The sequence below is a fragment of the Orycteropus afer genome, unplaced genomic scaffold (assembly GCF_000298275.1).
Source record: "Orycteropus afer afer isolate SDZICR_OR568_19922 unplaced genomic scaffold, OryAfe1.0 scaffold00584, whole genome shotgun sequence".
NCBI classification, from domain to species: domain Eukaryota; kingdom Metazoa; phylum Chordata; class Mammalia; order Tubulidentata; family Orycteropodidae; genus Orycteropus; species Orycteropus afer.
In genome coordinates this window covers 93,893-111,780 of record NW_006922171.1, presented here as the reverse complement: position 1 = coordinate 111,780, position 17,888 = coordinate 93,893, and the positions used below count along the sequence as shown (strand labels likewise).

The 17,888-nt window shown below is 35.1% G+C and overlaps 1 protein-coding gene across 1 annotated transcript in view; it reads left to right on the top strand.

Annotated features, from left to right (window-relative positions):
* Positions 1 to 17,888, top strand: part of NFIB (nuclear factor I B) — a 619,654-nt gene that overhangs the window by 581,340 nt on the left and 20,426 nt on the right. Inside the window, exons 8-10 of the mRNA XM_042783020.1 lie at positions 2,987 to 3,171; positions 7,230 to 7,368; positions 10,576 to 10,658. Of these exons, the coding sequence (XP_042638954.1) occupies positions 2,987 to 3,171; positions 7,230 to 7,368; positions 10,576 to 10,658 (407 nt within the window). The remainder of the gene's footprint in view (positions 1 to 2,986; positions 3,172 to 7,229; positions 7,369 to 10,575; positions 10,659 to 17,888) is intronic.

Sequence of the window (17,888 nt, the reverse complement as noted above, 5' to 3'; positions counted from 1 at the left end):
TCAGAAATATCAGCTCTGTTACTATAACAAATAGGGTTTTCTTTCAGGCCACAAACAGCAACTTTCAGGTCTTTTATGGGGCACTTGAGCTGTGACTCTGAAGCCCAGAGCTCACTTCTTTGTTTCCCCACTTCTTCTGGCGAAAGTGAAATCATCCAGCCAGCTTCCTTATATTTCTCATTCTGACAAAATTAAAGAAAATTATCCAATATGCAATCAGAGCCTTGTTTCTCACACGTATTTTATCTTTTGGTGATAATGTTTTTCTTATTTTTATTGCCTCCATGGATTAATAGTGTCCTCTTTAGTATCAGAAGCAGAGTCATCAGTGCCTTTAAAACTGTCCAGGCTTGAGATTCTGTATTCAGTAGGCAGTGGGAAGCCACTGAAAGATTTTTTCATGGAGAAGTTACATAATTGTAATGGTACTTTTTAAAAGTCATTGGTAAAAGAGCATGAAGTATGTATTGGGAAGAGCAAGACTGGAGGAAGGAATCCAATTAAGAAGACTTCACAGGCAAGATATACATTCATGCATATTTGGATGGATGGATGGATTCTTTCATAATGAAGGAAAAAATTTTCTATCTTGTATTTAGCTTTATTTCTTGAAGGACTAGAATGAATTTTATTGAGTAGATAAAATTAGATAGCTATCTTAGTTTTCCAGAGCTTCCTAACAAAATACCACAAAGTGTGAATGGCTTCAAAAAACAGAAATGCGTTCTTTCACCATTCAGGAGTATAGGAGTCCAAATTAAGGGCATTGGAAGATCCTTCCTTCTGGTAGCCCTGATATTTGTTGGCATTTCTTGGCTTGCAGCTGTGTCTGTCATATGACTGTTCTTCATTTGTGGGTAACTCTATTTGTTCTCCCCTCTTATAAGACACCACTCAGAAGGGATTAGGACTGGCCCTACTTCAGTCTGACCTCATTAACCTAACTGGTAGCAACTGCAAAAAGAAAAAATCCTATTTCTCCAAACAAGATCACAGTCACAGACAGGTACAGAGGTTCGTGTTTCAGCCTATCTTGTTGAGGGATACAAGTCAATCCACAACAGTAGTCATTTGGACTTTGGATTGAGATACAGCATTCTACCAGGCCAGCTACAGCTCACTTAAGCAAAGCAGCAAAATGTCCAGAGATTTGAGTTCAGATTGGATTTGTGCCAGTTCATTGGAAAGGAGATCTCTTTCATGATTTTAAACTATATTCCTGCCTGCAAGAACTGCTGATACCAAAACAATGCCCAAAGGACCCAAGATGTAGCTGTATATATGTTCCTGAAAGGTTTCCAACAGATGTGTGTAAAGACTGTGGTTAAATTGAGCTGAGATGAAGTCCCTAAACAGACAGAATGCCCAATTTTATGTAGATGTTTGTGTTGCCTTAAATTATACCTTCAATTGTGTATACTTCTTAAATAAATACTTCAAAAAGGAGTTTTGCTTTAAGAAATATACAAATTATTTTCTGAAATGCATTCTTTCATTTGATGGGGCATGCTCAAAATTCAATGTGGAAAGAGATCTCATAGGGTACATGTTTAAAATGCACTCCCTGGTGCCTTACCCCTGCAGGTACTGATTCAGTAGATCTGTGGTTAAATCCAGAAATCTGCATTATAGCAATCAATCCAGAGGATTCTAAGGAACAGTGCCCTAGATATTCCAGGGAGCAAAGTTATGACCATTGAATTTATGATTCTGTTGTGATATATATTCATAGTTTCTTATACCTTATGAAAAACTTTCTTTGGGAGAGATAAGCAATATCTTTTAAAAATTTTTGGGGTGTGTGTATGTGTGTGTGTGTGTGTAATTAGTTGGAGATAAGTCATTCCAGAAATTTCATTTATAGGTCATGGAAAGAATTTATTTTTTCATATTATTTGATTTGCTAAGATATCTCATAAAACACAAAACACTCATAATTTCCTTTAATTGGAATTGAAATATTAAATAGAAACACATTTAATCTAAACTTCCATATATATTGGTTGATATTCTTAATTTGTGCTTGATTGGTTACTTATATGTCTCCATCCTAAATTTGTATTTTCTTTAAAATGGTAGAGATAATGATTGTACAGTTATCTTCTTTCCCTATTTTTAAAACTTGATGTATATTTAGAAAATTAAATAATAAATTATGATTATACTAATGATAAACTAAAGTTCAATAAAATTAAACATCCCTTAGATAGTATGTGATTTTTTAGTGGTATACTTTGTAAAATATGTGATTTATGAGTAAGTTAGTATATGAGAATTATAATTTGAATTGGAATGGATTTTATTCTTGGCTTTACTATAACAACATCTTTTAAGCTACATACAGAAGAAATTATGGTAGAATGAAAAATAGTTATAGACTAGGGCTCTTTTGGTTTTGAAAGGAACATTTTCATTAGGAAGAGTTCCCAGGACCCTATATTGAATATTCATAATCATTTATATAAATATCATGATATTATTCCTTATTAATTATTAGCTTTCCTTATAAACAACCACCAGCTAATATTTATAGGGGAAAGATTACCTAAAATGTTATTACACTTCAGTTTTCATTTGGTAGAAATTCCAGGATCCTCTGCTGTCTGATTCGTGCTGTGACTTGATCTGGATTCTTGAGACAAAGATTTCATAATCAGAAAATATGTTTTGCTGGCAAATAAGTTTGCTCAAAGAAATGCTTTAACCAACAATGGTATAACTCATAAAAGAGAAACTTCTTTCTGTAAAAATTCATGGATCTCTTAAGCAGGATTGATACTGCTTTTTAGTGTGTGTTTGTGTGTGTGTGTGTGTGTGTGTGTGGCAGGATGTCTGTGTGGGCCCATCAGTACTAATGTCGAGAATATAAAAGAATAGCTGTTATTTTAGGAGAACTTGGTTTAAATCATGAAAATACTAATGAATGATGATCGGTTTTATAGGTTCACTGCTGATGAATCGATCTTTCCTTTTCTGTCTTCTGCAGTCATCTCAACTCGAACTCCACCTCCACCCTCACCGTTGCCATTTCCAACACAAGCTATCCTTCCTCCAGCCCCATCGAGCTACTTTTCTCATCCAACAATCAGATATCCTCCCCACCTGAATCCTCAGGATACTCTGAAGAACTACGTACCTTCTTATGACCCGTCCAGTCCACAAACCAGCCAGGTAAAAACAAGAGAGAAAATAAGGTTAGAGCCTAAGGGAGATGGAACAGGGCGAACTCTAAGGCATAGAGGTTAGTCAGACAGTATGTCTGGCAGAACATCAAGCTTTTGAAATCCATCTTCAGGAAGCGTCTTGGTGATTCATTTAAATGGGGCTGAATGGCAGGTAGGAAGTGTGTTGCCCCAAAGGGGCTTATTTATGATGATGGTTTTGGTTTGATGTTTTTGGATTTTCATTGACTGAAGAGAAAGTCTATGCAGAAAGTACACTGAGAAAAAAACTCTGAGCTGAAGTTCACACCTCTGAAATACCTTGTTTGACACAGAGACAAGGTGATTATTTTAGGCAGGAGCAGGTTATGTGCTAAAATAAACACACACAAAAGAACTTACAGTTGTATTTATAGGCCAACTATTAGGCATTAAAATAAGCTTCACTAAGGTAAACATTTTCAGTGTTTGATGACTACTTGAATATTCTTTGTACAGACATGACTACATTTAATAATGAGTGACAGTACTAGAAGCGTCTTTTATTTTTTCTTTTGTAAACATTGTGCAGTAGTTGTAGAGATTCATTGTAAATGTAGTGACTCGTGTATTTTCCAGTCACCAGAGATGTGGTTCTTTCTATGGAGAGGTTATTCTGTAGAGATTTGGTAATAAGAGTAGATAGTCTTTGTGGAGTGCTGGGTTTATCAATGATTGCAAAATCTAAGATCAGTGTTAATGTTATTTTGATCTTATGGTCTGGTATTTGGCTTTGCTGCTTTCTTCCAAGACTATTGTTCACTCCTTATTATACCTTTTGGTGCTTTGGGGATGTTTTGAAACATTCTGTTATTAATACTGTTTAGTTATTAAAATGGCAGTAATTAGGATGTGCATATTAATTAATGATTAAAAACAAAAAGTATGGAAAGAGTCCCTTTAGACTTAATGTAATTGTTTAAATGAATCAAAACAGTCCTCTCTGAGTCTGAATGTTTTATTTTGAGTAACAACATATCCAGCAATCTTTAGATTACTTAAAGTTACCTTTACTTTTGGCCCCATTGACAAATTAATATACTAAACTAATTACAGCATTCCTGAATTTTGAATTTTAAGCTAAACTTACTGTTTTGTATTTTAGAAGAAAATGTTCAAAATGGTATAGTAATTTTAATGATCTAATAATAGTGATAACTAGGTAAAACTGTAGGATCTTAATATATCAGTTTAGAAATAAAATTTGCTGTCTGAGCCTAGATTCAAAAGTCTGGGTTCCATGGAGCATTTTGCTAGACTCAGCTGTGAACAGTGCATGCAAGGTCTGATTTTAATTTGTGTAGAATTTCTATGAATAACAAAGTCTAATTAAAGCGTCCATTAAAAGTCCTTAACGTTAATTCAGTGTGGAAAATCTTCGAGTTCCATTGGATTTTTTTAAAAAACTGATGTCTTAATTAGGCACTGTGAGGGGAAAAATTATGCAAATTAAAATCAGGCCCTTAGTGTTACGCATTTCTTTAATTATTCAGTGCTCGTTTTAAGTCCATTTCAATTTCTTTATAAGTTAAGAGGGCATATTAGGTAACAATCAGCCTATATTGTTCTTAGTTTTTCTTCACATTTTCCAGGTAAAGATCGAACCTCTAAGAGAAGCATCTTACTCTCATCTCAGGTTTTTTTATTTCCCAGTTTAAATCCCTTCTCAGGATTTGTATAATTGAGTAGGATAATCCTTTTAGCTGCTATGTCAACTTCATCTTCAGGTAGACCTCTCTCTTCTCATATCTGCAATATGAAAGCTTATCTATTAACAGCCTTAAAAGATAAACACTTTATTGCATAACATCATCTGTTTAAATTAGTAGAAAACTGAAGAAAAATAACTTTGCCATTTTTCTCACACTGAGCTTCAGAAAACTTACCTGCATTGGCTTGAGCATTCTTTGTTTTGTCACTTTTCTTATATTTAAATGAGAGAAATATCTGTCAGTTTATGTTGATTGTGATTCCATTCCAGTGGACAAAGCTTGCAGAATGGGCAGGGCATTCATTATCCTATTCTGTGGCAGCGTTTTCTAGACATTACTCTCATTCTGCTTCTATACCACTCTCTCAGGTAGGTGCTCTCAAAATGTTTTGGTAAATGTTGTATCCAGAAACATTTTTACCACTCACTGACTGTGTGACCAATGATAAAATGAGACTTCTCTTCTTTCCTGAGTAGGTTATACGAAGCAATCATTTGTCATGTTCACATAACCAGGAGTTGATGGCCTGCTTTAGAAACGAGCTATTTTTTCCCCTGAAAGGAAAAAATGGATCTTTATACTAAGCTTCAAATTTGTTTTGGTAGCAACATTATATCCGCTTTGCTTTTTAAACGCCAACTCAAAATCAATTAATTTGTACTTCAAATTAGAACTCTCGATATTCACCTTTTTAGCTCTAGAAATTGAAGAAAATGGGTACAAGTTCAACCTAGTAAACTGATCCTTCCCAATATCTTCCAACGCTGCACTGATTTTGATCGTTACGTCAAGCAACTGAGATACCTTTTCCTCCCCACAGCAATTTGGAGATTAATTGCATTATTGCTGCATGATTATGATTATATTGAGACAAGAAAGCTACTGAATGGAATATTTTCCATTTAAGTTTAAGATATAACCTTCCCATAGGTTTCTGCAGGGGGAAGCTATGGTCAGTATTCCTCACATAATGTTCAACACCTAAAATTACATATGATGAATAGTCAGGATATTCAAGAAGTCTACTCTGTTTCTAGAATAAATAACGTAGACTCTGAGGAACTCAACCAAAGCCTTAGCTCATGTCTCTAAGTCACAATAGTTAAGTGTTATTCATTATGACTCTTTTTCTCTACAGAAATATATACTTGTAGTTTATATGCAGGTATTTAGATAAATATTCTGCTTCATTGCCATCTCAGTTCAAATGACAAGGGCTAAATATTTATGAAGAACATCTAGCAAATTGTTATGTGTGCAATATAGTGGAGAACCAGCAAGAGTACAAAATAGCATCCTCTGCCTAGAAAAGTATATACCAGAATTTCTTCAAATAGTGTACCCTTTAGGATTTTGTCTTACCATGTAAACTCTCTTTGTACCCAAAAACTAATACACAGATAATAGTATCTTCCCAATCATTGGCCAGGAGATTTTCTGAGTGAATTCCCATACAAGTCAACAATCAATATTGTATGTAACTCTCCATGTAAAACAATGGAAGAGTAACTCAAATAATAGTGTATATTTAATTGTTCTCTATTTCACTTCAGTACATTTTAATTTACTTCCAAAGTATTTTACTTGTAGGTCTAAGGGCAATCCAAGTTTAGCATTTTATATCATTGTATGGATCTGAAGTTTTAGAGGCTTTAGATCTCTTTCTCTCTGCTTGTATGTGTAAATCACCAAAAGTAAAATGGAGATCCTAGACTCTAAATTGCCTGATGTGTGTGTCTGAGTATCTTTGTGTGTGAGAGAGTGCTAACGTTTTTGAATCCAGAGGAATGGGCCTTAAGGATGAATGGTGGGAATTACAGTATTTGATGTTTTTAATCTCCCGGATAATCTTGTGTTATCTTCTGTGAGTAATATTATCATTTGGGTAGAATCATTGCAGAAGCCACAACGGACTCATTGTAGACAATAAAGAGCAAAGATAAGGCAGCACTGGGTTCTCATTCTAGCTAGCTCAGTGAAGGCTTCCATTTTAGACTTGGGCTAAGCATTTAAATCTTCACTTGGGTTTTCTAGCCTACTAAACTAAAAGGACCAGGTGTGTCTGATTCTCAGGGAATGTAGTAAAGACAAATAAACCTCTACAAAGTGCTTTAAAGATGAAAACCTTTTAAACGCCTGTTGATTCTGATTACAACTAACCATTGACTGGCCACTCTGACTCAGACTTGAGAGAGGCCTGTGCAGTGATCATGCACAGAGTGCAGGGTCTACATGGCAGAGTATGTGGAGCAGAGTTGTTGGACAAGATGACTGCCTTTTGGATTGCTTCACCTGGCATTCTGTTTTTGTTTTGTAGCCTAACAGCAGTGGTCAAGTAGTAGGGAAAGTGCCTGGCCATTTCACTCCTGTCTTGGCACCCTCTCCCCATCCCAGTGCAGTGCGACCTGTGACCCTGACCATGACAGATACTAAACCCATCACTACATCCACTGAAGGTGAGGCAGCTTCACCTACAGCAACCAGTAAGTATTTCTGTAGGAAATGAGAAATGTCCATCGGAGGCACCATTGGATATCTGATCCAAGGTGGAAAACACGCCAACTTTTCCAGCTACCCAACAAGATGGAGATTTCTCATTTATGTGGAACTGGCAGGCATGTCTGTGGCCTGGCTATCACATGCTCTCTCTTGTCAAATTTCAATCAGTGCATCATATTTGAAAAGAGAGAAGCTTACTTATTTGAGTAAACAGGTATTATAAAATAATCAAGCATGCCTGCTTGTTCAAGGTATACATCTAAATTGCACTGAATAACATAATGTAGTGTATAAGGTTTTTATATCACCCAAAGAGAGATTAGATAATTGTTACTTATTTGAGCATTCCTATAGAAATCAAGTCCCTCCACAAGACAGACTGAATCAGTGCCTCTGTGAGATAATTGCATGTTTACATTACTGTAAGTTATGTCATTGTTAGAAACAGTCACACAATGTTGGGTGCAGGCAGGAGCATTTCAAAGCTGAGTATCAGGCACATGTAAGCTACCTGCGCTTTCATTATCTGCAATTTTTTTTTTTTTAAACTTTTTGGTTATTTTTCCTATCATGGTACATTAGATACTATGTTTTTTAGCATGGCCATGACATTTTAAATGTCAGAGATTTAGCCAGTGCACTTGCATAATACATGTAAGCCTGAGCCAAGCCATCCCTTCGCTTCTTCATATAGAACATACAGAAGTATACAAAGAATTAATTTTCAATTGGCTTCACCCAAACTACTAGCTTCTTAGAACTGAATCTGTGATGTGTTCAGGTTGGTAAAGGACCCTACCCAGGAGGAATGAACATGTTTCCCATCAGTTGTACATATCTTTGAAATCCAGGCCTTCTGTTTTCCCTCCTAGAGCAAGAAAAGCCTCATGCTCTAGAAATTCCTATGTGAAATTTCAGAGTCACTCAGAGACACCACTGGCTCATCCTTACCCAGCCATTGCAAAGATCCTCTATATTTGTAGCTTCTGAAAGACTAGGGAGGAACCTCATTACCATCCTCCCCACAAAAAAATGGGCGGTGCTTTGAGTGTATGGTGAATTCAACATTTTTTTTTTTTTTCTTAAAATTCATGAAGTTCCACAGACTAGTAAGTTCATATAGGCTTGTACTACTTACTCACTGCTGTCGAGTCAGATCTGACTCATAGCGACAAGACAGTACCTCTAGTACCTGTGAATAATCATTGCTACTTAGTAACCTGTTTGTTACTAGAGGGTTCTATAGTAGTAACTGCTTCCCAGAATGCACAGATGGATGAGACCCAGTCAAGAAGACTAAAATTGCTTTTGTTCTAAAGATTAGCTATATACATCACAGTTACTAAAACAATGGATCCAGGTTTTAAAAGTGATGTCATTTAATCTTTGGTCAAACAAAGTCAACATTTTAAATAAAAGCAATTGGAAAACAAAGATTAAACACACACACACACATATACAACACATTGAAGAAAGAAGTACAAGACTATCATAGAGTAAATTATTAAAACTTAGTTTTAGAAACTTCTGGTGCTTACTCTTGTAGTAACAATAGATGAGATCAGATCCAAATGATCACGGCTCATTTCAGCCTGTTAATGAATTGATTTATATTTACAGGTTGATCAGAAAGAGATCAAATCTATTAAGATTGCAAAATATTCAAAAGGAATATCTTGCTTATATAAAGATGACTGTATCTTTCCATTTTTCACTCCTAAGTAAATTAAATCTAATGAGTAGTTTTTTTCTATAAACAGATTAACTTGTAGCTCTATTTCTCCAGGCACCCCTGATAATGAGAAACTGGTCATTGAAAGTCAGTAAAGGCAACCTCTTTCTCATGATTGAAAATGAAGAGTTGCACAAACTCCATGCCCACTCTTTATGGGTGATGCTTCTCTGGTGCCCATGCTCCTTATTGGTTTCCAGAAGCCTGGAGATCTAGTAGGGGCCACCACCTGCTTACAGCTAATTCTTGTATGAATATTTTATTAAGGAGTACTTAAAAGATGAATTGTGAGCATCTTCAATGCTTTTTTAAGAAATTAGTCTAAATAAATCTCAGTGGATCAAATTCTCCAATCCTTCAAATGCATGTGGCAGAACTAATATATTGATTTTCTTAAGAAGTCAATTTAAAATTGATGTCTGGAATCCTTATTAATCTAATAGTTTTAAACAAAACATTTTGAACTTTATCCAAACTATAAATGTAAATATATGGTTAAAAAGTATTTCTTCTGCTTATTCCATCACGGAACAATGGAATTGCTCAGTGCTGGAAAGAAATAGGTCGTTAGATACATTCTTTTTATAAAGAAAGGAAAATCTTTAGCAATAGAGAGAATTTTGTGTGTGTGTGAAAAATTCACTCTGTACCAAAAAATACTTGCAAGGTGAGACCTTAGCAATTTAAACATTCTGTTAGCATTCACCATAGGTATTTACTACCTGGTGGCAAAGTAGTTTAAAAGTGCCATCAATCCCATTCTGGGCCAGTCACAAGAAATTGATTTCTTATGCTTACAGAAAAAACGACATGAATTTTCTAGTTTTATAAAATGTCGCTATCAAACTTCAGGTCGTTTTTACGTTAAATAAAATACTGAGCTATTTCATGCTGCATAATACAACAAAAATGGGCTCATGCTTCGTGTTAGTCATGCTAGATTTTCTTTTCTCTTAAGTGAAACATTTTTTCATCCCACATCATCAAGCACATCTGTTTAAATCCCATTATTAAAAAGCTTTCACTTTTTCCTGACAGACTTCCAGTCTGCTATTACATTCAGAATCACAGACCATCACTGACTATTCCATTATTAAACAACAAATTTCTATTTAAAAGGTACACCTAGAGAAAGGATCTATTTAATCAGTCCTTGGTCATTCTGTAGGACTCGAGAATACATAAATGTGATAGGCCCACACAAAAGGATGGGATATGCATAGATTCTTTTTTTGGGGGAGGGGGTAAGCTAGTTGATTGGAAGTCAACTACCATTTCTTGGTATTCGCTCAGACAAAAGAGAAGAGAAATGGAGACTCTTTTTTCTTTTTTTTGGTTGCAAATCCCACTTCTCTGGGTTTCTTATACATGGACAGGGTGTTCATTCTATAGTTCACAATTTTTATCTTTGTTTTTGTTCTTCCTTAATCAGCCTACACAGCCTCAGGCACATCTCAAGCCAATCGATATGTGGGACTAAGCCCAAGAGACCCATCCTTCCTACATCAGCAACAGGTGGGCAAGTTTCACCAAGGTGTAATGGTGTAGCCATGCTTTGGCATCGGTGCTTTTCTCCATGCTGCCTCTCAGCTCTGGACTCAGAATGGGGTTCATGGGGCTTATGAGACAGAAGCTAATCATTTCATTTTCCAAAATACTTTCTCATTTATCCTTTGTTTCTTGCCTCTCTGGAGAGGGTGTCTCAAATTGGCTCATGAGCATCTCCATCTCTGTCGCCTGTATTGATAACATCCATGAACTCTCATAGCCAAAGAGTACTTTTCTCAGTCTTCTTGACTATTGAGAACTTACTAGCTTATAGCTTTCAAAGACAAAAGTTGAAGACTGAGTTAAAAGCCAGTTAGAGTAGAAGCAATACACATTTTGTGTTTTGGAGCTATTTCATACTTTCCAGATGTTTTACCCATCATTTTTGTGATTTAGTCCAAGAAGATGAGTTATGAAGCCAAAATCTCAGGCGACACATCATTCCTATTTTGATAGGTTTAAATTAAATCAGTATACTGATTTCAGATGTGATGAAACACTTCTTTGGGGGTTCTACTTTCTTACATCATTTATGTTTCAAGTAGCATTTTGAATTTCACATCTCATTAATGCTGTAAATTTAGTGCAAATGAAGTGTTTACACAAACTGTGAAAATATATAGCCCAGATTAATGGTGGTTTATAAACAGATTAGCCACCATCAAAAACATGGGCCATACCAATACAAAAATCTCATGATTCTAGCTCCAGGATCTAAAGGCTTGAGAATTTAAAAATATTTGATGATGCGTATGTTTGGTGCTCCCAAGTTTTGATAGCAGAGTACTTTGAAATTAACTGTGTGCAAAATATTACATAGGGAAGAATGCACTACAGTGAAGAAAGAGCTGGCATTACTAACTTGCTCTTCACTTCTAAGCTGTATACACAGGAATCCATGACTTTTAAATATAGAGAAAGCCTGTGCAGGTAGTCATGCCTGCTTCTTTAGTTCTAGACTTGTCCTCATAGCTGTGTTTATTGTGACCACATAACTGTGCTTCTCTGTGGAATTCTCACATCTTTCCCAGTTGCAGGCCAAGGTGGCAGACTGCATATATTAAAGGTCACCACATGCAGAGTTCAGAGAAAAATCATAAAGATGATAGCTTACTCAAGACACTTGATGTTTTGCCAGATTTTTAAAAAGCAAGAGAAAACAAAACAAAAGAGTGAGAACTAACTGAAAACATCTGCACACAGTTATGAAAATACCAAATAATAATTAGTGGTTTTGCCATCCATTGGCTTTTCAACATAATTCTCTGGACTGTTGCTTTTTTTCACCTCTAAAATTGCTATAATATGAAATGTGTTATAATTACTATAATATGGTTCTTTTTGACAAATGTGTGTTCATTGTGTTGTTTTCTTAAGCATATATAGGGTTTATAGGTTTACTTGTTCTTTTCAAAATCATTCCACATATTTTGAGAAATATTTTTCTCATGGGATTTGCATTATTCTTTATGGTATAGCTCTAATTTCCAGTTACTTTTCAATTCATAAAAATGTACCTCCAGTATTTAAACCTTTAGCTCCAAACACATATAGAATATTATAACCAATTCCATGTATTTTTCAGTGATCTTTCCCTCCCCTCTCTCTAATCCAGCTTTGGAGCCTCATTTAATTATCATCACAAAACAACAGCTCATTTCCTTAAAAATTGTTCCTCTTTCACATATCTAAAGATAAATCAGGAAAACTAAACTAGCATCATACACATGTGAATCTTAGTATAGGTATAGTTATGAGCAAATTTTGATTGGAAAAAATGAGTTTTTTCATCAAAGACCATGACTTGTTAAATTTAAGTTAGCAATGCCAAGTGAAGACCACTTACAATGTAAATATATTTTGTTCAGTCAACTGTGGTTGGTAGATAGGATGTATATTGATCCTTGGCAGAAAAAACTATGAGCTTCATAGCCAAGAAAGTAATGCTCACTTTTAAGTACCATGCAGATGATAATATGTCCTCTGTTAATGAAAGGCAGTGCTACTTTTTGAATCAAAGAAGCCCAATATGCCTAATTCATATAGTGACAGCTTAGAGGCATGCAGAAAGTAAATGTATGTGCATATCATACTCTACATGTATGTTAATAAACTAAGGCTCCAATGAAAAGCCAATTACTTTTCTTCTTTCAAATTTTAGAAGTATTATAGAAATGAAATTTTATGTTTACTGTTCAGGAAAGTTGGAACAGAAATAGTTTAAAATGACTTCAGTGGAGTAAAGGTTATCCTTTCCTACAGCAGAAATGAGATTGATTTACTGTGTTCTTTCATTACTTCACAAAGATTTAAAAGAGACCACTTTTCTAGTGGAGGGTTCTAAATGCATTTTGTTTAAAGCACTCAATGATGAATGAAAAGAAAAATCAAGGGGTACATGAAATAAAGGCAATCAATCATTTTATATTAGCTAGGAGAAATTCAAAATTAGAAAGGCAATGGTTTTAGTCTGAGAGAGGTCCTTTTAAACATTCTCCATCGCCTGTATAATACATGACCCCTTGAGAATAAATATTGTCACCAGGTACATTCTTCACTTCGTTGGCAACTGCTTTATAAAGATTTATCCGTTTAGGTTATGAAAAGTATTGATGTTCATTGTTAAGTGCTATTTTTTCCCGAGAAAGGAACTTTAATATAGCCTACACAAATTAAAGTTAACAATAAATTTAAAATTGTTGAATAATTTTGACTCTCTTATAAATAATCTACCCACAAAATGACACATACAGAACTTTCAATATGGTCATTTCTAACTCACAAGGATATTGTTGTTGTTATGTGCCGTCGAGTTGGACTTGACTCATAGTGTGACCCCTCCTTGGATCTCCGAGGCAGTGTCACTACAGAAGTAGATTGCCCAACCTTCCTTCCCAGGAGTGGCTGGTGGGTTTGAACTGCCAGCCTTCTGGTTAGTAGTCAAGTGCCTTAGGCTCTACACTACAGGGGCTCCCACAAAGATACTGGCATTGTTAAATTTAGGTAGAAAATATTAAAATATTAAATTGAACCCTATCTCCTGTTAGAGTGATATGTTCATATTGGCAAATATGAGTAGTAAAAGTATATGATTTTATACCCATCCACTTGGTACACATGCAGTTGTTACTAATAATTATACAACTTTGTGCTCCTTTTCATAATAGTTATTGCTAATTAGTACTGGTTGCTAATTGCATTCAAATCCTAATTTTTTCTGACACTAGAATTTCACCCATAATTATAAATATGATATATATTTGAATCTTACAAATTAAATCATATAATCATGGAAAATACTTGAAACGATGAACGTACACCCACTGTTCATTTTCCATTAAGAAGAATCCTTTCTAATTAGTTATAATAATAATTGGTTCATGCCAGCTAATCAGAACTTTAAAATTTTCCTTTAACTTTTGACACAGTCTTGAGTGCTGCTCAAGGTCTGGAACTAGACTCTCTTTGGAATTATGGCTGAGTTGATGCATTCGCTTTTGGCATGGGTGAAATCTTAAAATCCAGACTTTCAACTTGAGCTTCATTCTTCTTTAACTTTTCTACTGGAAGATGGTACGGTGGCTTAAAGAACTTCGGGGTATTGCTTTGACAAACTGAATTCTTTTAGTCTGTTGAGTAATGTCTCTTTATGGTTTGGAACTTTTTCAGGAAAAAAAAACAAAAACTCCAATTTACCTCATAGAAGTTTAGTAAAATGCAGCGTTTCCCTCCCTCCCTATATTCCTGAGCACACTGTGCATATGCATTGTAATAGGCAATGACATTTCCAAGCTTTGTCTCCTTGAGAAAATACAAATTAGTTAGCAGAGGTTTGCTTAGAAAATACAAAATTTCACATAATCCTGTCTAACAATTGTAGTATAAGTATGAGACACCTTACTTGAATTGACACTGGTTTCTTATTTAGTCAACCTCATAATTAATTTCCTAATTCTAGTCCTTCTTTCTTTGCTATCATAGAAAATTCATCAGTATTAAAAGATCTAGCTCCCGGTTGATTTGCTTGTATTTGAGTGTAGGATCATAATGAAAACATAAGTCCTTACTGTTATACATTAATACAAACATTAAAAAAAATTATTGCAAGTTGGAAACAACAATGTACAGCAAAGAAGCTTCTTGTTAAATAGAAATAAAAGATTATTATTCAGAATAACTACTGAAGTACATGTTAACTTTTGGTATAAATTTGAGATTTTAGATGGAATAAATGGACAGTTACTAAGTGAGACAACAACAAAGTCAAATGATGAACTGGGTTTAGAAGATATAGGAAATTATTTTCATAATCTTAAAGTTACAATCAATCTACTGATTATATATTTCACCTACTATTTGAGCTGATGAATGAGTGCCTGATCAATTCAGGTCTTGCATTATCTATCACAACTGCATGGGTTTTATGGTGCTTGAGCTTCAGCATGTTACATCTCTTGCATGACTATATAATGGTACAATTTGAATATCAATTACTGGGCTGCCTTATATAGAAATATTTTGAACACTTTCCTTCATAGAATTTTAAAAGTAGAATTGGAAAGCAGTTTTCATTACACTGAAAATTTCTATTACAAAAAATGTTTTTAAGGAATTCTCTCTATAGTATTTTTTTTTTAACTAAGGTATTATTTGAAATCCCTTTATAATATTTGTCCTGGAAAATGACAGAGCCAAATCTGGTACATTAAAATCACTGGAAAGGTAGTCTTTTATTAGAGGCAAGCAATTGAAAGGACACAAGTGGACTATCAACAAAGCTTTTCAATGAAGTCAGGAAACAGGCTATCAACACTTGAGCTGTTCTTATTGTGTCTGTTATCATAATTGACAGCTTGACGCAAAACCCTATCACATGACTTCTGGGTAGGTATGTAAATGGATAAGAGGTCACTCTTCACATATGCAAGCTGGAAAGGAAACCCATTTAAAGGAAGTTTCAGTGGCTATGCAAATGTTTAGCTTTTTGTCTAGTTCTTTAAAAAAATGCCTTCCATAATCTGTCTTTTATCATTCATTCATTTATTCCCTTATTTTTACTGGTTAGCAAAGGATCATATTAGATAAATTATTCCAATTAATGTAAAAGTAAAATTATGTCTTATGTATTCTTACATTTTAGTCAACAAAATCACAAGGGAATATTGATCTTCCTTTCTGAAAATATTAACTTAATCTAAGTTAAATCCACGAGGTAGAGAACATTCTGAAAGTTATCTTTGCAGATACTTTATCCTTCAATATTGTTGGGCTGCAATTGAAGGACAAGGTAGGAAAGGAACAATGGCAGGTAAATTTGGTATAGTAGGTGAGAACCAGGGATTAGGAGTAAGGAGTTTTGCATTTTAGCGCTGCCGCGAACAGAGCATGTCTAATCTTGGAGAAGTCCTTAAATCTTGCTCTCTTTTGTTCTCATCTTAAAAAGTAAAATGATGAAGTTGAACTTTATGACCTCCAAGTTCCATTGAGACTTTGAAAATTACAAGTTAAAGTAGTCTCCTAGTAAAAGTTTCATTTTCTAATAATTAACATATGATTAATAGTCAATAAGAAGTCCTTGAGTGGTGCATATGGTTAAGGCATTTGGTGGCTAACTGTAAGGCTGGAGGTTCAAGTCAATCCAGAGGCACGTTGGAAGAAAAATTTGGTGATCTACTTCCAGAAAATCAGCCATTGAAATCTATGGAGCACCATTCTACTCTGACACATAGTGAAGTTGCCATGAGTCAGAATTGACTCCATGACAACTAGTTTTTTTTTTTTTTTTTTTTAAATGGTGGTTTAGTTCATAAGGAGCTCTGGTGTCATAGTGCACAAGACATTTAGCTGCTAACCAGAAGGTTAATGGTTCAAACCCTCCAGCTGCTCCATGGGAGAAAGATGAAGCAATCTATTTCTGTAAAGATTTACAGCCTTGGAAACCCAATGGGGGTCACTATGAGTCGGAATCGACTCAATGGCTGTAGGTAGGATTTAGTTCATGGACTATGCATACCCATTTCTCTTAATTCAGTGCTAATTAAATACCAGGAAGCATGGGTTTCAAAACTGACATTAGAAGTAACTTTAAGGTAATGGGACAGTCTTGAACTTCTTCTCTTTCTTTTTGCTTATTTTAAAGGCACACTTTTAACACAGTTTCATTCTGAGCATATTGCTAGTGCAGTAAGGTTACATATCCCTGATTCAGAGACCATTTTATTTGTTCCATGGCAGCCAATAATAGTAATAATATTCTACTAATCTAAGAATTAAGAACAAAGTATGAATATTGGAGTATTAATCTTTTTAAGTCTCCTTCACCCTGAGCCCCTTCTGCCCCCCAAAATCTAATTCCTTGAGGCAGAGTGGAGAAAAGAAGAAACCCAAGAAAACATAAAACACACCTTTCAAGGTACTCCCCTGAGGATCACTGTATGCTTTTTAAAAAAAAAAAAAAAAAAAAGTGAAAAAAGGTAACTTTGCCTATGTTATTTACTCTGTTTACAGTTAATGGTTTATTGGAACAATTGAGATCTATTGTCATCATGAGGGACTGTCAGTACATAAGTCTGTTTGCTGAGTCAAACAAAGTAGGACGCATTTTGCTTACCTTCCCTCTTTTGTTCCCCAAGCTAATTGCTATGCGTTTAACAAAAGTCCCTGTTAAGAAAACTGGAGAGCCATCATTTGCACAAACAAGTTCTTACTCAGAAGTTATAAACAATATTGATTCTTTAGGGGTATCAGCCATTTTCATGACTATTTGAGTGTAGGGTAGGAAAAGATAATGATCCAAATATGAAGTGTCTAGATTTTAGGTGTTTCCCCTATGCGTATTTTTGAGGGAAGCCAGATGGTCCCCATCTTTGTTTTTCGGAAGTAAGCTCATTTGATTTCAGTTTAGAACACAGTTCTCACTCCAGAGACTTTACGGAATCCCACCTTAAGAACATCTGTAGTAGAAGCTGTCGTTCTTAGGTGCTGTGGACGTGATTCCAAATCACACTGACCCCATGTGACAGAGTAGAACTACTTCCATGAGATTACTAGGTTGTAATCTTTATAGGAAGAGCTCTGGTAGCGTAGTGCCTAAGGCACTTGACTGCTAACCAGAAGGTGGTTCAAACCCAGCAGCCACTTCTTGGAAGGAAGGTTGGGCAATTTACTTCTGTAATGATACTGCTCAGAAACCCAAGG